The following is a 21,323-nucleotide window of genomic DNA, read 5'->3' as shown; positions in this document are numbered from 1 at the left end:
AAATTTATTTAAAAGCTCATCTTCTCCTCTCCCCTCAGCACCTGCTGAACATGTGGCCTCACGGGCGTGAAGTTGAGAGAGGAACATGGTCTGCTATTCAAATACTTAACCTTTTAGAGAATACGTACGGTCTATTCAAATACTTTTTTCATGTATGGGCGGGAAATATGGATGATAAGGAAAGAGTGACTGCCTCCTGACCTAACTGGCCATGGTTTCAGTCCCTAGCTCATTGTCCAGGAACTCTGTGGAGAAGGCCTGTAGCTTAATGTGCTCCATGGATGAGGTTCTTGGTCTTATGCAACTCTCCTGAGCACTGACAGTTTCCTTAACATTTACTGTCACTTCCAGGTCTCACTTGGGAACATTCATGCAGCATCCCTGCAGTGCACATGCCTGTTTGTTCTCTGATGCTGCAGTGGTCCAGGGAAAATCATAGCTCACAATCTCATCTGCATTGCATAGTCAGCTCTGAAGCCAGCATATACATGTGTGACCCACATCTGAGGGTTGGGGGGAGCAGATTTCACCTGGCCATTGCCCACTCTCTTCATTTTCTTTTGCTATAGCAGAATACCACAGACTAGGTAATTTATAAAGAAAATAAGTTTATTTGGTTCACAGAAGTAAGTTTATTTGAAGCCTGGGAAGTCCAAGTGCATGGCACCAGCATCTGGTGAGGGCCTTTGTGCTGGGTTTCCCATTGTGGAAGGTGGAAGAACAAAAGAGTACAAAAGCCAGGGCAAGAGGGGGCTGAACTTGCCTTGATAATAAGTCCACCCTCAAAATAACTTACCCACTCTTGAGATAAGGACATTAATCTATTCATGAGGGCAGAGCACTCATGACCTCATCACCTCTTAACAGCCCTACCTCTTAATACCATCACAATGGCAATTAAGTTTCAATCTGAGTCTCGGAGGGGACATTCAAACCATAATACTCACCATGCCATCTCTCACCAGTTTTCTCATCCCCTGCTAAGGAAACACAAGGACAGATGAACCTTTCAAGCAACCTTTCTATCATATGGTAAAATAAGCATAAATATAAAATAAAATAAGCATGTTCCCAACTGAGAGTTAGCAGTTTTCTACAGAATTTTTCGGTCTGTAGAAAAGTATTTCTTAACTTATCTGGAGGTCGCCAACAGTAAGGATTGCTAATGAAGGAGACTTTACATTTTAAGAATTAAAGAACCACTTATAGCTAAGTAAATGCAAAAACAATCTGTACATAACATCTTAGGCATACGTAAAAGCCAAGGTAAATTAGCTAAGAAGCTGGTACATTTTCCAAAAATTTTAATAAGGATTTTTCAGAATCTGTTTTCTAAGGAAGATGATAGAAAATGCACTCTCTACCTTATGCTTGTTTTACCATATGACAGAAATTGCTCAGTAGAATTTAAAGATATTTTAACATAAATGTAAACTAGTCTTATTAAATCAAGGACAAGTGCAGAATGTTGCAATTAAGAAAAAGCCAAAATTTCCTTTTCAAATTATTTATTAAATAGTAAAGCACTATAAAATAATAAATGAAATATTTAATACTCCTAATTTCAGCAAAATTTATGCCTATATTTTTAATGTAGTATTTGCAATTCACAGGATGAGCTATTTCGTACTCTTGCATCTTATAAACTTATTGCAGCAAGATACAGATGGCAGAGAAGTAAATGGGGACGTACATGTCCTGTGAATTTAAAAGATGGTAACATTTATTCAGGATTACCGGATTATTCTGTGAGGTAAGTAAGATTTTCAGAACCTAATTTTAAAACTTCCTCATACGTCTTTTCAGTTGCTTACTAATATGGCATATTTTAAGTTTTCTAGGTAAAATCTACTGTCTTTCATCAGAAGAAGCATTAAAACCATTTGTATTGAATCCACGTCCCTATCTGCTTCCACCTATGCCAGCACCACCATGTAAAGTATTCATATTTGGACCTCAATATTCAGGGAAAACAACACTTTGCAATATGCTTGCAGAAAATTACAAAGGAAAGGTAACTATCTATCTATCTATCTATCTATCTATCTATCTATCTATCTATCCATCTATCTATCTATCTATCTGTCGTGTATCTATCTATACTTGATTATAATTTGTAGGATTTTATTTGTACTCAGTTTTTAAAATTTCATGTTTCAATTGAATAGTTATTCCACTGGACTTGGAATAGGGAAGGCATTCTTTTGTTGTTTATTGCTGCTTCTGGACCAGAGTCCCTCCCTGCTTCCCAAAAGCCCCCCGATGTGAATATCATGTCATTCAGACTCTGCCACCTATTAGCTTTCTTGGTTCTACTCATCTTCGGTCCCCTGGGTTTCACTACTCCTGGCTCACTCTCACTCTCCCTATATACTCACTCCTGTCCTAATTCATGGTGATTTCACTATTACAAAGATGATCCTCCCAACACCTTGACACCTTCTCCCTCAGTAATCTTGTTCTCCACTCTCAGTAAATGAAATTATATTTAGCTTAGACAAGAGTGATAGCAGTAAAAGTGGTAAGAAACAAGCATATTTGGGATATAATTTGAAGGCAGAGCCAAAAGATGTGATGAAGGATTGGAATGTGGATGAATTCTACAAGGGGCAGTGTGACTTGAGGATTGCCTATGCAAGATCATGGCTAAAGACGGAGCCATTCAGGCCACGGGAAGGTGTTAGAAGTTGTTCAGAGTGCTGCTCATTCTTTTAAGCACAGGAGCATTGTTTTCTATTTGCTTTTAACTTTTTCATTGTGAAACATGACAAACAGAAAAGTGAAGCCCACTGAGTTATCGCCAAATGAACCCCCATGTAACCACCACCCAGGTCAAATCTGGAATGTTGCCAGCACCCAGAAGCCCTCTCACGTTTCTTCTCAATACCAGTCTCCTCACTCTCCACACTAAGGTAACCACTGCCCAGAATTTTATGGCATTCACTTCCACACTTCTTTTACAGTTTTGCCATGCAAGCATACATCCAATTACCATAGGCTAGTTTTGCATGTTTTTTGAACTTCATAGACTTAAAACAATTTATCTTATTTGTGCCTGGCTTCTTTCACTTAACATTATAATTATGATATTTGTCCACACTATTGAATGTAGCTGCAGTTTATTCATTTTTATTGTTTTATTGTATTCTGTTGATTGACTTATACCATAATATATTTATCCACATTTGAGCACTAATAAAACTTGGATTGATTCCAGATTGGAGTAAATAACACTACTATAAACATTCTTGTATGTGTCTCTTGGTACACACATAGACATATGTTCAACTTGTGTAGATAATGCCAAATTGTTTTCCAAAGTAGTTCCATTAGTTCACAATACTATCAGCAGTGTATAAGAGTTTCATTATTCCACATTCCTGTCAACTCTTATTATGGTCAGTCTTTCTAATTCTAGCCATTTTAGTGAGTGTATAGTGGTATCTCACTGTGGTTTTAATTTGCATTTCCCTAATGGCTAATGAGGTTGAACCTCTTTCATATGTTTACTGGCCATTTAGATATTCTCTTTTTGAAGTGTTTTCTCAACTGTCTTGCCCATTTTTAGTTGTATTTTTGTATATTATTAGTAAGAGTTCCTAATATTATCTATATACAAGTTCTCTGTTGATTATATTCATTATGACTATTCTTTGTCTCTCTGTGGCTTGCCATTTCACTTTTCTAATGGCATCTTTTAATAAACAGAAGTTCTTTATTTCAATGGGGAATGATTTATCAACCTTGTCTGTTATCATTAGTGCTTTTTATGTCACACTTAAGAAAATGTTTGCACCTAAACATCATGAGGATATTGTCCTATATTAACTTCTAAAAGCTTTATTGTTTTGACTTTCACATTTAGATATATAATCCACCTAGACTTACTTTCTTATAATGTGAAGGACTGCGTAAGTTTTACTTTTTCCCATATAGATATTCAGTTGTTTCAGGATCATTGAAGAAAAGATCATCCGTTATCAACTGTTTGCCCCCTTTGTCCTATATCATGTCTTTATACATATGTGTGTCTCTTTTGGGGCTCAGTGATCTATTTCTTTTTTCCTTTTCTTTTCTTTTTAAGACAAGGTCTTGCTCTATTGCCCAAGCTGAAGTGCAGTGATACCATCATAGTTCACTGCATCCTCTAACTCCCGGGCTCAAACAATCTTCCCACTGCAGCCTCCTGAATAGCTGGGATGACAGATGCACACCACCATGCCTGGCTAATTTTCATAATTTTTTGTAGAGATGGGCCCTTGCTATGTTGTCCTGGCTGATCTCGGGAGCTCCTTGCCTCAAATGGTCCTCCCACCTCGGCCTCCCAAAGTACTGGGATTAAAAGTATGAACCACCATACCGAGCCTCACTGATCTATTTCATCATTCTATTAGTATTCTGCCAGTACTACATTGACTTAATTATTTTATCTTTACAATAAGTCTTGATGTTAAATAAAGCAAGGTCTTCTATCGTATTGTTCTCTTTCAGGAGTGCATTGGCTATTCTTAGCCCTTTGCAGTTTTATGTAGAAAAATCTTTTGGGATTTTAGCTGGGATAGCATCACATTTATAGATCAGTTGGAGGAATGGACATCTTTACAATATTGACTCTTCTAGTCCACAAATATGATACATTTTACCAGTTATTTAGCCCTCTTTAATTGATGTTAGTAATAATTTAGAGTTTCCTGTGTAGAAATTTGCACAGAGCTCTGGGTATTTGATGGGTTTTGATGCTATCCTAGGTAGTATCATTTTTAACTAATTAAAACTTTTCTCTATTATCTTGCATGTTATATATTGTTTTCTTTAAAGAGTCACCCAAGAAATAATGCCTGACATATTACTTCCAATATAAATTGGTACTTTTATACTTCTTAGGTAGTACAAGGGTCTTATAATTCAAACATACCCTTAAAATGTATTCCCATATAATGTTTTCCTGTGAAGCATCACCTGGTTTTTAATGTGCAAACAACATAGACCACACATATCTTCCAATACAACATTTTTCAAATACTGTTTATATTTACATTTCCAAAAGAAAATTCTACATTTTAAATTTATAATAGTCAGGAAAGATGAGGTGATACATTTCAAATACAAGTGGTAGAATGTCAAAATCAAGTGTGAGTGTTTAGAAAACTCCCTCATGTGTCAGTAACGGAGTCTCAAATGTTGCTGGCCCTAAGAAAGACCATTTTACTGCATGGAAAACAAATGTGTATCACCAATCATATTAATTGTTTGGTGATCACATAATGATGTTTTAACCATTTTGCATCCAAACAACATGATTGCCTGTTACTTGTAATAGACCTTTGCTTATGTTTTAGTTACATTATAGAATTTGAGTCAAGGTATAATGCATTATAAATTTCCCATTTAAAATAATGAAAAATCAGCTGGCATGGTGGCTCATGCCTGTAACCCCAGCACTTTGGGAGGCTGAGGCAGGAGGATCCCTTGAGTCTAGGAGTTTGAGGCCATCCTGGGCAAAATGTTGAGACCTCTTCTCTAAAAAAGTAAAATAAAATACAATAAAATAAAATCATGAAAAAGTATTATTTCTGACCCTCAGAAACTGAAATAATATTTTTTGTTTGTTTTAAGTCCCTAAGTTTTTAGGTACTTTGTTATGCAGCAATTAGACAACCCCCCAAAATAATTTTTTAAGATTGATAATTATATTTCATCAGAGCATAAAACATTTCTCTCTGATACAAGGCCTCTGTTTTTTAAATGAAACCCAGTAGCCTGGGAGATCTTCAAAACAAGTATAACTAAAAACATGTTTCTGGCACTGTATACTTAAGACTGCCTATAGATCAAAAGGATAAAGATAGGCAACCCTAGGAAAATAGGCAACAGATAGCTAGAGAAAACCACAGAAGATGAGTTGTCAGTGGAAAAAACTTATGAAAGATGCCTAACCTCATCAGAAGATAAGTAACGTAAAATAATAGTAAGATGAAAATTTTCACCCATGTCAAAAGAATGACAACCTTTGTTCTAATGAGAACATGTATAAATGGGAAGTTTTAAAAACTACTGATGGAACTGTACATGGCTACCATCTTTTTAAGAATCTTTAAAATACAGCCATGACAGGGGAACTAGCCCTCCTTATGTGTGATCCCTGAGGGAAGAGAAATTCATGAGGTGAGCTACTTGGTTACCTCAATTATCTGTATGGATGGGGGCAGTTTCCTGACAGGACAAGCAGAGCATGGTGCTTCTATGGAGCTGAGGAGGCTGAGCTCAGTTCTGAAGCAGCCTGCACTGTGAAGCAGAGCGGCAGGGAGAAGGGAGCTGCTTGTGAGTAGGGTGGGAGCAAGGCCCAAGTGTGCGTGGCCAAGAGTTTCTCAAAGGAGACTTCACAAAGCTTATCGAAGGATGGCTCCTACAGGTTGTGAACAGAACAGATACTGGAGGTTGAAGAGTGTAGGGACTTGAGACATCTGGCCTAGCTGCAAAGGAGAGGCCTTGTTACCAGAACACTGAGCTGACACACTGTAAAGGCCATCCCTTGGGAATAAGGACTACAGCCTAGATTAAGACCTACGCTACACCCTCCGTTACCAATCCTAAAACCACTCCTCAATGAAATCTGGGGGACTGAATTTGGAGATTGAATCCTATCAAATTGGGAAATACTTGGGGGCTTTCCAAATATTGGATTTAATAAAGCATAAAATAGAAGTTCAGGCCAGTTGCAGTGACCTGTAATCCCAGCACTTTGGGAGGCTGAAGAGGGCGGTTCACTTGAAGCCAAGAGTTTGAGACCAGTTTGGCCAACATGGTAAAACTCTGTCTCTACAAATACGAAAATTAGCCAGGTGTGGTGGTGCACATTTATAATCCCACTTATTTGGGAGACTGAGGCAGGAGAATTGTTCGAACCCAGGAGGTGGAGGTTACAGTGACCATAGATTGCACTACTGCACTCCAGCCTGGACGACAAGGAGAGACTCTGTCTCAAAAAAACAAAAAACAGAAGTTCAATGTGGTAAACCAATACAGTTATGTGCTGCATATACAACAGTGGTCCCACAAGATTATAATGGAGCTGAAAATTTCTCATCGCCTAGTGAAGTCATAGCCATTGTAACATCATAGCACAAGTTACTCATGTGTTTGTGATGCTGCTGTAAACAAACCTACTGTGCTGCCAGATGTATAAAAGCATAGCACATACAATTATGTACAGTTATGTAATACTTGATGACAATAATAATGATGTTAATGGTTTAGTATTTACTATACTATACTTTTAATCATTATTTTAGAATGTACTCCTTCTACTTATAGAAAACATTAACTGTAAAACAGCCTCAGGCAGGTCCTTCAGGAGATATTCCAGAAGGCATCGTTGTCATAGGAGATGACAGCTCCAAGCATGTTATTGTCCCTGAAGACCTTCCAGTGGGAGAAGATGTAGAGGAGGAAGATAGTGATATTGATAATCCTGACCCTTTGTAGGGCTAGGCTACTGTGTGTGTTTGTGTCTTGGGTTTTAACAAAAAAAGCTTAAAAATTGAAAAATAGAAAAAAGCTTATAAAGATACAAAGAACCTATTTGGTACATCTGTACAATGAGTTTGTGTTGTAAGCTAAGAATTGTTAAAAAAGAGTCAAAAAGTTTAAAAATTTTGTAAGTTTATAAAGTGAAAAAGCTATAATAAGACAAGGTTAATTTATTGTTGAACAAAGAAAAACATTTTAAATAAATTTAGTGTAGCCTAAGTGTACCTTGTTTATAAAGTCTATAGTAGTATACAATAATGTCCTAGACCTTCCTATTCACTCACCACCCACTGTCTCACCCAGATCAACTTCTAGTCTTGCAAGTTTCTTTCATGGTAAGTTCCCTATACAGGTGTAGCATTTAAAAAATGTTTATGCCATATTTGTACAGTACCTTTTCTATATTTAGATATGTTCAGACATAAATTCTTAACGTTGTGTTACAGTTGCTTGCAAAATTCAGTACAGCAACATGCTGTACAGGTTTGTAGCCTAGGAGCAATAGGCTATACCACATAGCCTAGGTGTTTAGTAAGCTGTACCCTCTAAGTTTGTGTAAGTACACTCTATGCTGTTTGCACAACAAAATCACCTTATGACACATTTCTCAGAATGTATCCCCATTGTTAAGCAACACATGACTGTAACTGAACTACTTGATAGAACAAAAGTCAACATTGACAGTCTTCAGAGGAAGATAACAGAATTCAAAGTCCCTAATAACGTGTATCATCCACAATGTCCAACATACATTACAAGACATGCAAAGAAACAGGAAAACGTTACCCATATCAAGAAAAAAGGAGACAATAGAAACTGGCCCTGAAATGGACCAGACGATGGATTTAGCAGATAAAATCTTTAAAATGGCTGTTATAAATATGCTTAAGGTCTTTATAAGAGAATAGAGAATCTCTTAAGATAAATGAAAAAACTGCTTAAAACAGAACCAAATGGAAATCCTGCACTAAAAATATAAAAACCAAACTGAACGTTTTACTGAATTAGTTTGACTGCAGATTGGAATTTGTGGAAGAACTTGAGCACAGATCAATAAAACATTTCCAGTCTGAAGAACAGAGGGAGAAAAAAATATTGAAAAAAATGAACATAGCTTCAGGGACCTGTGGGACAAATCAAATTGTCTAATGTGAGTCAGTGGAGTCCCAGAAGAAGATGATAATGGAAATAGGACAGAAAAAAAAATACTTGAAGATATCATTGTCAACTTTACTTAAATTAAGAAACCAAACAGAAACCAAAAAATTATAGATTGACTTATAAGTCCAAGAATCTCAGCAAGCCCCAAACAGGATAAATACAAGGAAAACCACACCTACATACATCATATTTAATGGTGAAAACCCCAAAAGCAGCAGTCCCCAACCTTTTTGGCACCATGGACTGGTTTTATGGAAGACAGTTTTTCCACAGACTGGGTTGTGGGGGTGGAGGATGGGTTCAGAATGAAACTATTCCTCTTCAGATCCTCAGGCATTAAATTCTCATAAGGAGCACACAAACCAGATCCCTTGCATGTGCAGTTCACAATAGGGTTTGTGCTCCTTTGAGAATCTAACACTGCCACTGCTCTGACAAGAAGCAGAGCTCAGGCAGTAATGCTCATCGGACTGCTCACCTCCTGCAGTGCCGCTCAGTTCCTACAGGTCCATGGCCTGGGGGTGGGAGATCCCTCCCCTAAAGCAGCCACAGAAAAATTGATACATTAAATAGAAGAAAACATTGATACAAATGATGGCCAACTTTTCATCAGAAGCAATGGCAATCAGAAAAAAATGAAACAAGAGCTTTAAACAACTACAAGAAGAAAAGCCATCCTAGAATTATATAGCAAGTGAAAAATGTCCTTGAAAAATGAGTTAACACAAAGACATTTTCAGATAAAAGTCACTTTCTGGCCTTCTGATGACTAAGAGTTTCATATTACAATTGCCAAGCCAGATCACCCAAACACTAAAGAAACAATATGCAAATGAAGCTTCCAATTATTAGTATGTTGTGGAAAATAAGAGTAATTATTGAATCTAGAAACTAGATCAGGATAATAGAAACAGAAAAGGGAACATTTGGAAAACGAAAAGGGTCCTTTGAAATTAAAATATATGCAAGATGGAAGAACATTAAAAAAGAAAATATAACACAAATGAAAAATTCAATAGAAGAGTTAAAAGGTAGAAATTAAAGTTACCTTCTAGAAATTAGTATAAATTGACAAATGGAAAAAAGAATAGAAAAGAAAATAAACCATAAGGTCAGTCTAGGGTGTTCATTATCCATATAGGAATTCTTGTAGGAGCTACCAGAGAAAAGAATATTACCGAAGAAATAACTGCAGAAAATTTTCCAGATTGAAGGACATGCTTCCAGATAGAAATGACACAGTAAATGCCCAGTAAAATGGATGGAGAAAGACCCACACGAAGGGACATCATTTTGAAATTATAAGACAGTGGGGGCAAAGATCCAGAAGCTTCTGTAAAAATGAGCCTAGAAGACTCTGGAGACGAAAACTAGGTCCCATGGAAAGGACTGGGAATTCAAATAACATGGAACTTCTCAACCCACAACTCTGGAAGCCAGAAGACATTTTTGGGGGGGAGTGGCTGATAGCCTAGAATTTTATATTCAGGCAAACGAAGTCTAATGATACAATGAGGGCATTTTCAGTCACACATGCAAAAAAATTACCTCTAATGTATTCTTTGTCAGAAGCTACTAGAGGACGTGGTGCATCAAAATGGGGGCCTACACCAAGATGGCGACATGGGATCCAGAAGCAAAAGGGCATCCATGCATCAAGAGGGTTAGAAAATTCCAAGATGGTGGGGGAAGGAGAACCCATGATGTCAGTTGTTCTGCAGGCCTAGAAGCCTGGAAAATAACCAATCCAGTTTGGGGTAGGAGTCCAGAAGGTTCTAGAAGAGATAGCTCCAGGGAGATGATTACCTGATGTATTTTCAAGCAGAAATTTATACTTGTGAAGAAGAGTTTGGGAATTCATTATTGATAGGTATATAGAAAACTAAGCAACCCCCATTAAAAAAAAAAACCTGCGAGAACAGAAATATGAACGTGTTCTATGTAATTGTGAATAATTGTTCTATAAGCATAACATGAATAATGCATATATTTTTTAAAATGTATTATCTAATTCTTGGAGGCTTATGGAGGGATGTGGGAGAAGAAGTGTGTGTGTGTGTGTGTGTGTGTGTGTGTGTGTGTGTGTCTAAGATTCCTAACTAATTCATCATTTGGGGAAGAAAAAGTTATATCCAGGTAATTTCAGATTATTTAAAGTGTAAATTAGAAGGAAAAAGGAAAAAAATTAGAAGGAAACTAAAACTTTTGGCAGCATACAGAGGAAAATACTGAGTATATATTTGCCATGTGTGTGTTTCTCATCTATTACTGCATAAAAAATTACCCTAACAACTTGAAACAGTAAGCATTGATGATCTTGCATAGTCTCTCTGACTCAGGAATTCAGGAGTGGCTTAGCTACGTGGTTCTGTCCTAGGTTCTTTCATGAGGCTACAAGTAAGATGTCGTCTGGGGCTGCACTCATCTGACACTAGGCTGGGGCTGGAAGATGGCTCAGTCACATGAATGAGACCTCAGTTCCTTTCTATGTGGATCTCTCCATAGGACTGCTTATGTGTCCTCATGACCTGGCAACTGACTACCCTCAGAGAGAGTAAACCAACGAGGAAGCTATAATGGCTTTCATGACTTAGTCTTAAAAGTCATCCGCTACCACTTGCATCGTACTCTATTTAAAGCAAGTCACTACTAAGTTCTAGTTACACTAAAGAGAATTAGGGTCCACCTTCCAAAGGGAGGTGTGTCAAAAGATTTGTGGACTTATTTTAAACCCATCACATCACAATATGTGTCAGATAAAGGAATTATCATTTTAAGATATAAAAAGATGAATCAATATGCAGATAAAACCCCAATAGAAAAAAATCAAACAGGCAATTCACAGAATAATAGATACAAATGCCATTAAACATTAGCAAAAGGATACTACCTCCCTGATAGAGATGCCAAAAATCAGAGACTTGTCATATCAATCTCATTGTAAGAGTTAAAAGATTACTAAAAACACCAAATTTTGATGTGTACCTAGGATGGGAGAAGCACATTCTCATAGACTGCTAGTAAGACTATAACCATTAGGCATAGCAATTGGAAATACATATGCAAACCTAAAGTCCATGCATATCCTTTGAACTGCCAATTCTGTTATATGGATTTTTCTAAAGAAACTATCAAAGATATGTAGATAATTGTGTTCATCATAGCCTAGTTTATGTATCAAAAATGTGTATACCAAAATATAATCTATAATATGTGTATTATATATTGTCTACATTTTATACATATTATCACATATGTATATATTATGTCTATAATACACATATTATATACATATATATTTTATGCCTATAATACACATGTATACATATATAGCATACTATGCATAAATTATATATTAATATATAATATGCAATTTAATATTAATATATTATTAATGTATTATTATCCTGATATATAATATTAATATAATATTAATATAACACTATATTAATACATATTATATTGATATTAATATTATACATTATAATGTATAATATACTATAGTATACTATAGTATATAAAATATATATTACATATTATATACATAGCATACAATGTATATAGTATGGTATGTATACTATATATAACTATAGCATATACATACACATATATAATATATAACACACATATAGATAATATATAATACACATATATTATCCATATTTTGGTATATACATTTTTGCTACTATAAACTAGGCTATGATGAACAAAATTATGAACACATCTTTGACAGTTTTTTAAGAAAAATGCATAAAACAGAATTGACAGTTCAAAGGATATGCATGGATTTTAGGCTTGTATATGTATTTCCAATTGCTATGCCTAATGGTTATGCTCTTATCAACAAGTATATAAATATATATGTATCTGTTTTGTATATGTATATGTAGGAATAGTATATATAGTATATGGTATATATGTATATGTATGTACTATTATGTATATATAGTATACCATATATGTATTGATATTTTAGTTAAATAAATTGTAACATATTCATCTGATGCAATAATATGCACATACTAAAAACTGATGATGTGGATAAAGATTTATTGTCACGGAATAAAGCAGTGTAAGCCTACCAAAAGAAAAGTAGAATGGGAATATAGAGATCTGTAAATATTAATTAAAGACACATACAATCCTATTTTTTTTTTTTTTTGAGACGGAGTCTCGCTCTGTCGCCCAGGCTGGAGTGCAGTGGCGGGATCTCAGCTCACAGCGAGCTCCACCTCCCGGGTTCACGCCATTCTCCCGCCTCAGCCTCCCGAGTAGCTGGGACTACAGGCGCCCGCCACCTCGCCTGGCTAGTGTTTTGTATTTTTTAGTAGAGACGGGGTTTCACCATGTTAGCCAGGATGGTCTCGATCTCCTGACCTCGTGATCTACCCGTCTCGGCCTCCCAAAGTGCTGGGATTACAGGCTTGAGCCACCATGCCCAGCCAGAATCCTATTTTTAAGACCCCAATATTCTGTATTAAATCTATTATCCACCTGACAACTTATATCCGGAACATAGAAATTATTCTAACACAATTTTAGACAAAAGCTGAACATATGCTTAAAGAGAAGAAAATAAGTGAATAAGCATGTATAAAGAATTTCAAAAGTATTCATGGTTAGGGAACTGTAAATTTAATCTACAATGAGATACTTCTTCACACCCAGTGGAAAATTTAAAAGCTTCACAAAACCAAGTGTTGGTGAGGATGCAAGGAAACTAACTTTCATATATTTCTGGTAGGGATGTAAAATAGTTCAACTATTTTGGAAACAGTTTGATGGTTTATTATACAGTTATATACACAATTACCATATGGCCCAGGAATTTCACTCCTAGGTATTTACCCAAGAGAAGAGGAAACATATAACCACAAAAAGACTTCTGTACAAATGTTCATCACAGCTTTATTCATAATAACAAAAACCTAGAACACAACCCAAATGTCTATCAATAGATAAATGAATAAAAAACTGTAGTATATTCATACAATGAAATCCACTCAACAATAAAAAGCATACCCACAATAGCACTGATAAATCTCCAAAACATTCTGCTAAGGAGGGATAACCTGAAAAAGATCACATACTGTATGCTGCCATTTATATGAAATTCTAGAAAAGGCAACACTAATTTATAGTAAAAGAAAGCAGAAAGTAGTTGCCAGGGGCCACGAATGAAAGCTGGGGAAGGGGTGAGGCAGGAAAGGATTGACAACAAAGGAGCATAAGAGAATTTAGGGAGTGATGTAAAAGTTCGGGCTGGTCTCGAACTCCTTGCCTCAAGGGATCCTCCTGCCTCAACCTCCCAAAGTACTGGGATTACAAATGTTAGCCACTACACCCAGTAAATGTTCTATATCTTGATTGTGGTTTATGTATATATATATTTGTTAAAACTCATCATACTATGTACTTAAGATGTATGCCTTTTATTGTATGTAAGTTATACATACAACATTGATTTAAAAAATATATATCTATGTTTTAACTTCTGTTAAGTCAAAATATATATACATAATCTGAATATATATACTACATGATAAATACATATACAGATAAATATCCTACATGAAAAATATGGCTGAATTTCTATTAAAGCAAGTACTCAGAAATAGGTGAATTCTGAACATAACTCCAAATATATCTCAAGTAGTATTAATATTTTTGGAATAGAGAGAGAAATACAGGTAGATATAGAAAGATAGATGAACAATGTGTTTTATAGTCACAATAACTCCTGCTTATATTGATTTTCTCAAATATTCTTTGCAGGTAGTCGATTATGCCCAACTTGTTCAGCCACGTTTTGATAAAGCCCGTGAAACATTAGTAGAAAATACCATAGCTCAGGCCACTGCAGCAGCAATTAAAGTTGTGAAAGAAAAGCTTCTCATGCAACTGCAAGCGAGAAAACAAGGTGAAACATCTTTTTAAAATGTGTGTTTTAAGTTTAGATAAAAATTAAGCCTGGCTACTTGAAAGCAAGGACTTTGTTTAGCTCATCTTGTCATTCTTGGCACTTTACACATGATAGACTCTTAACAAATGGTCAAAGGAATGAATATACATAAACCAATTCAAAAGCAGAGAAAAAAAATTTCAATTCTAGACCTCTAAGGAAATGAATCAGAAGGATTCAGTTAGGATGCTTGTAGAATTTTGTCAAGTTCTACAACAAATCCCAATGGGAGGATTGTGTTAATATTATATAATAATTTGGTAAGAATTCTCATATTTACTATTAAATCTTCTCATGCAGACATGAAATCTCCATTTTTTAGTCTATTTTTATCTTTCTATAATATTTGGTATCTTTCTTCATGTATTGTCTACAGTTTTCTTAATAAGCTTATTGCCAGATATTTTGTCATTTTATTACTAGTGAATGGGATCTTTTTATAATATTTTCTAAGTAGTTATTAACAGTGTGTTGGAAAGCTATTTGATTTTCATACATTTATTTATAACTTTCTACTTTATTAAACTCACTTTCTAGTTCTGATGGACTTTCAGTTGATTCTCTTGGGTTTTCCAGAGAGCTAATCATATAATTTGAAAAGAAGTATAGTTTAAACCCCTCTTTTTCCAATACTTATATTTATTTCCTTTCTTGACTAATTATGTAGATGAGCAATTCTACAATGTCAAATAGTGGTTGTGATACTGAGCATCTTTAAAGGGGTTCTTGTCAATATTTCTCCGTCAGGTTATTAAGTATTTTTATCTGGAATAGATATTGAAAATTGCCAAATGCAGTCAAGTTCAGTGGCTCATACCTGTAATCCCAACTTCTGCGAAGCCAGAGTGGGAAGATCTCTTGAGGCCAAGAGTTCAAGATCAGCCTGGGCAACAAAGGGAGACATTACTTCTACCAAAAAAAAAAAAATTAGTTGAGTGTGGTGGTCCATACCTGTAGACTCAGCTACTCAAGAGGCTAAGGTGGGAGGATCACTTGAGCCCAGGAGGTTGAGGCTGCAGTGAGCTATGATCACATCACCACACTCCAGCATGAGCAACAGAGAAAGAACCTGTCTCAAAAAAAAAAAAAAAGAAAAAGAAAAAAGAATGAAAATTATCAAATGTATTGCCAGCATCTTTCAAGATAATCATTAAGTTTTTAATCCTTTGACCTACTGATCAGTTATATTAATGTATTTTCCAACATTAAACAATTCTTGTATTTCTGAAATAAACCTTACTTCATCACAGTGATTTTTTTTTTTCTGTCAGAGACAGGGCTCTCAGTATGATTTCCAGGCTGGTCTCTAACTCCTGGCCTCAAGTGATCCTCCAGCCTTGGCCTCCCAAAGTGCCATGATTACAGGCATGAGCCACTGTGCCCATTTTCATTATTCTTATAACATACTTTTTTGTACTTTTGTTTGTTTATTTAGGACTTTTTCCCTACATTCTTAGGTGTGACTGGTTTATAGTGGGCGCGGGGAGAGGGGTTCTCTATTTGTCAGAGTTTGCTATCAGTTTTTTTTTTTTAACTTCTTATATAAATTAGGAAGCTTCTCAACATTTTCCGTGCTCGAAACTATTTAAATAGCAAGGAAATTACTTCTCCCTACATGGGCAAGGTTGAGTTTTTGCTACATGAGGACACAGTATTTGCCTAATAAATCTGCCTCTCTTCTTTCCTGTTAACCTATAAACAAATAAAATAATGGTGCCCAAAAGATTACAAAAAACAACAAAAAGACCAGCACTGAAATCGCATGCCATCCAAACAGTTATCTAGACAATCTAGAGTGAAGTTATATTTTTAGTATCAAAATTTTACCTTCAAAATGAAAATTGAAAATTGAAAAATTGAAAATATCTCAGACAACTTACAAACTGAGGCTGGAGAAATATTGGTTCAGATTACTAAAGTGGCTTGTTATTCAACCTACTTAAGGCTGGACAAAATGAATTTATTAATTCATTCAACAAATACTTGAGTACCTACTTTGTGTTAGACATTATTCTAGGCACCAGCAATACAGATGAGAACAAGACACATAAAGTCCCTGCCCTTGTGGTGCTCACATTTTAATAGAGGGCAGAAGGCAATAAAAAAATAAAATAAAATAAAAATTAAAAAAAAAAGGCAAGGGAACAGATGGAAAAAATATATAACATGGTAATGGGGCAGACAGTGACTGGAGTAGGGATACTGAAGTGTTGAGATGCCCAGGGAAGACATCTCCAAAGAGGGGACATTCGACTGAGATCTAGACCAAGGCGGGAAGTTAGCCGGGCTCCTGGAGGAAGAACAGTGATCTGTAATGTTTCTTTCACATTAAATTCTAACATTAAATCATAGATTTTACAGCTTTCCACAAGTTACCTTCTCCCATTGGAATATAGCAATAGTTGCTATCTCTCATATGCTGCAAACTTAAAAGCCTTTTTATTTTCTTCTCCATGTTCACTGATTATTCTAAATCTGACAATAGGAGTGACTCTACTTAAAATTTTAAAATTGGAATTTTTTGCTATTGAATTTTGCCTCAGTATATTTTTAAGAAAAATTTGTCAGTGGAGAATATTGAGGTTTTTTAACATAAAAATTACATGATTATACAGAGGATGGCAGCCAACATGGAGCGGCCCTCCTGTGTGCCAGCATTTTCCAAGTTAAGTGTTTCTGTTCATTACCTCATTTAATCCTCACAGCAGTGCTTTCAGTTTAAAGATCCTCATTTTGCCTAGAAATTGAGACAAAAAGATCAAGTGGTTTACCAAAGCCACACAGCCCTTACGCTTGTAAGTCAGAACTGAAACTCAAGTGTATCTAACTCTGAAGCAGGGGCTTTTGGTCACTCCACCTGCCTCCCTATCCCCAACTACCTTTTGCTAACACCACCCATTGTTATATTTCAGCTGAAACAACTTTAAGAGAATTTCAAAGGCAATATGAAAAAATGGAGTTTGGAGTATTCCCAGTGGAGGCAACACAGTCGTCAATTGATGAAGAAGGTAAAGAAACATATTGCTGATGTTATTGACCAAATCATTCCTAATATAAATAGATTAGCTGATAAAGTATATTACTCTTTCATTGCAGGGTACATTCAAGGCTCCCAAAGGGACAGAGACAGCTCTTTAGTGGACACTGAAGAAGCCAAAACAAAGTCAGAAAATGTCCTCCATGATCAAGCTGCTAAAGTTGATAAAGATGGTAACAAAGTGAATTGCTAATCCCACGTTTGTGGATCTCATTTTCATTTGTTTCATATTTGATTATGTTTATATTTATGCTTAAAATTACCCCCAAAATTGGAAACTTCAGGAGGAAAAAAGCTAAATTTTTCCTTGTAGATTTAACCTCAACAACTGTAGAACAGAAGTCAGTTTACTAGAATAAAGAAGAAAACATATAAACGGGGAGTCAGATACAATTAGAGCCCAAAGAAAAATGTTTGAATGTTTCCAATGTTATACAATCATTATCATATCATAAATTCTTTTTTATTTTTATTTTTTTATTATACTTTAAGTTCTAGGGTACATGTGCACAACATGCAGGTTTGTTACATATGTATACATGTGCCATGTTGGTGTGCTGCACCCATTAACTCGTCATTTACATTAGGTATATCTCCTAATGCTATCCCTCCCCCAGACTCCACCCCACAACAGGCCCTGGTGTGTAATGTTCCACTTCCTGTGTCCAAGTGTTCTCTTTGTTCAATTCCCACCTACGAGTGAGAACATGCAGTGTTTGTTTTTTTTGTCCTTGCGATAGTTTGCTGAGAATGATGGTTTCCAGCTTCGTCCATGTCCCTACAAAGGTCACGAACTCATCCTTTTCTATGGCTGCATAGTATTCCGTGGTATATATGTGCCACATTTTCTTAATCCAGTCTATCATTGATGGACATTTGGGTTGGTTCCTAGTCTTTGCTATTGTGAATAGTGCTGCAATAAACATACGTATGCATGTGTCTTTATAGCAGCATGATTTATAATCGTTGGGATGCTCTGTCTCACCACTCCTATTCAACATAAATTCTTTTTTAAAAGCTCTCTACTTTAACGTATTAGAATCAGAGCATCTTAAGGCCACAATTTTAGCTGTGAAATTTTATCATTTACCCATTGTGCTATTTATCCTTATAAAATTTTTCTATTCACATTTGAACATAAAAGCATATAGCACTACATTATATAACATTATATAATAATTATATGTAATATAATATTACAGAATAGCTATAATATAAACTGTTTTTACATTTTTTACTTATAATTTACCATTTAATTATATTACTTCATTGGGAAATATTTTAACCTTCATTATAAGTTACTGCACAATTTCTCTAGAATTCCTGGGGATTTCTAGGAATTACTAAATTAACAAATATGAAGCTATAGACAGAGTCAAATTGCTTTGCATAAAATTGTTCCAAATTATGTTTCCCCAGTAATATTCAAAATACATGTCATTGTTTCCTCAGTATTTTCTTTTTTTTTCCACTGATAAAATCAATATACTTGTAACTTGTGTAACATTTCATACCTTTTTTTCAAGCACTGCATGATAATTAATTTGCATCAGGTTTTCCAAATTAGAAAAGCTTCACTTACAGAACTTCTTTCCAGTGGGAGTTTTCACATGACTTTTCAAGTAAATGTGAAAACTGAAAATATTCTTGCAGTTTCTAAGCTATTAGAGTTTTAATCCTGTGTACGTTCTTGTATTTACAAGGTCCAGCCAGCTACAGTGTGCATTTTCATATGTCCTTGAGTGGGTGTGAGAGAAATGAAACATTCCCACATTCTGGACATTCATAGGGTTTTTCTCAGGAATGAGCTGATGTCTTCAAATGGAACTAACACAACTGAAGGCCTTACCACAGATTTAAATTCAAAAGGCTTTTCTCCATTCTGAGTCCTCCCAAATCTTCAAAAAAGGGAAAATCTGAAGGCTTGACCACATTTCCTACATTCTTAAGGTTACTCTGCAGTGTGAGCTCTTTCATGTTTATGAGGGAATGGGAAAGAGTAAATGTTTTACCACATTTCTTACTTTCAAGGGGCTTTATTTATTTATTTATTTATTTTGAGATGGAGTCTCACTCTGTCGCCAGGCTGGAGTGCAGTGGCACAATCTCAGCTCACTGCAAGCTCCGCCTCCTGGGTTCAAGTGATTCTCCTGCCTCAGCCTCCCGAGTAGCTGGCGTGAGCCACCGCGCCTGGCATTATTTTATTTTTTGTAGAGACAGAGTTTCACCATGTTGCCCAGGTTGTTTCACATTGTTTTAATCCAGGCTGGTTATGAACTCCTGGGCTCAAGCAATACACACACCTTGGCCTCCCAAAGTGCTGGGATTATAGGCTGAGTCACTACACCCAGCCTCTATATCATGACTTCTTTCATGGCAAGTAAGGTGACTGGAACGAGTGTTAGGCTTTACCGCATCTCTTACATTCATAAGGTTTTTCTCCAGTATGAATTCTTTCATGGAGGTGAAGGGAACTGAGGCGACTGAAGGCTTGGTCACATTGTTTATACATTCATAGAGTTTCTCTCCAGTATGAGTACTTCTGTGGTTACAAAGGGAACTCAAACAACTAAAGGCTTTGCCACATTGTTTACATTCATAGGGTCTCTCTCCAGTATGGATGCTTCCATGGTAACGAAGGGAAGTGGAAGAGCTGAAGGCTTTATCTAGGGTTTTTCTCCAGTGTGAGTCCTTTCATGCATCTTAAAAGAACAAGAAAATCTGAATGTTTTCCCACGTTCCTTACATTCGTAGGGTTTCTCTCCAGTGTGAGTTCATTCATGTATTAGACAAGAACCAGAAACAGTGAATGCTTTACCACATTGTTTACACTTATAGGATTTTTCTCCTGTGTGAGTTCTCTGATGTCTTTCAACTGAATTGAGAAAATAAAAAGCTTTCCCTCATATCGTACATTTATAACTGGATTTCCACTGTGCATTATCATGTGTCTTCTAACACCTGGAACAGAAACGAAGAGTTTCCCACACTGTTCACATTTATATTGCTTCTCTCCATATGGTTTGTATCCTGAGTGAGCTAGGATGTGCCTATTAAGGAGGGAATGACGTACAAAGACTTTTCCACAAATACTGCATTCCCATTGTTTTAATCCGGTAGAAATGTTCTCATTCAGATCAAGATTTGGAATTTGGCTGACAACTTGTCCATACTTGCTACCTTCTTTGCTTTCACACAGTCTCTGTACCATATGATTTCTACAGAAGCCAGGTTCCTAGAGGTTTCCTGCATCACTTCTCTGTAGAGATTCTTCTGAGAAGAATCTAGCAAAGCCCATTCCTCCTGGGTAAAGTTCACAGCCACATCCTCAAAAGCCATGGAGTCCATTCCTCGGCTTCCCGGGTGTCCTGGCGTCAGCTAGGGATGTCCCAATACCCACAGGTCACAGGGTGGCAGAGGCTGCTGCAGGGCCACCTGGGCCTCCCAGAGCCAAGAAGTAGCAGCAGAGACTAACAGGAAGAGCCTACTGTGGCGAAGGCGAGACAAAGCGCCTGCCAGCCAGATCCCGGAAACTTCCTCAGTATTTTCTGTTGTTTTAATTTTTGCTTCAGAAATTTATATTAATATTTGTTAACCATTTATATTTCTTCTTTTTTGAGGTGACTATTTTTG

General features: G+C 36.1%; 1 protein-coding gene across 1 annotated transcript in view; it reads left to right on the top strand.

Moving 5' to 3' along the window:
* The window catches only part of AK9 (adenylate kinase 9), a 185,071-nt gene that overhangs the window by 51,441 nt on the left and 112,307 nt on the right, over positions 1 to 21,323 (top strand). The window contains exons 11-15 of the mRNA XM_025382428.1: positions 1,614 to 1,753; positions 1,834 to 2,014; positions 14,467 to 14,611; positions 17,566 to 17,661; positions 17,750 to 17,863. Coding sequence (XP_025238213.1) covers positions 1,614 to 1,753; positions 1,834 to 2,014; positions 14,467 to 14,611; positions 17,566 to 17,661; positions 17,750 to 17,863 — 676 coding nt within the window. The remainder of the gene's footprint in view (positions 1 to 1,613; positions 1,754 to 1,833; positions 2,015 to 14,466; positions 14,612 to 17,565; positions 17,662 to 17,749; positions 17,864 to 21,323) is intronic.

The sequence above is a fragment of the Theropithecus gelada genome, chromosome 4, assembly GCF_003255815.1.
Source record: "Theropithecus gelada isolate Dixy chromosome 4, Tgel_1.0, whole genome shotgun sequence".
In the NCBI taxonomy this organism is placed as follows: domain Eukaryota; kingdom Metazoa; phylum Chordata; class Mammalia; order Primates; family Cercopithecidae; genus Theropithecus; species Theropithecus gelada.
Note: the sequence above shows the minus strand (reverse complement) of the source record. Positions and strands in the feature narration are given on the sequence as shown.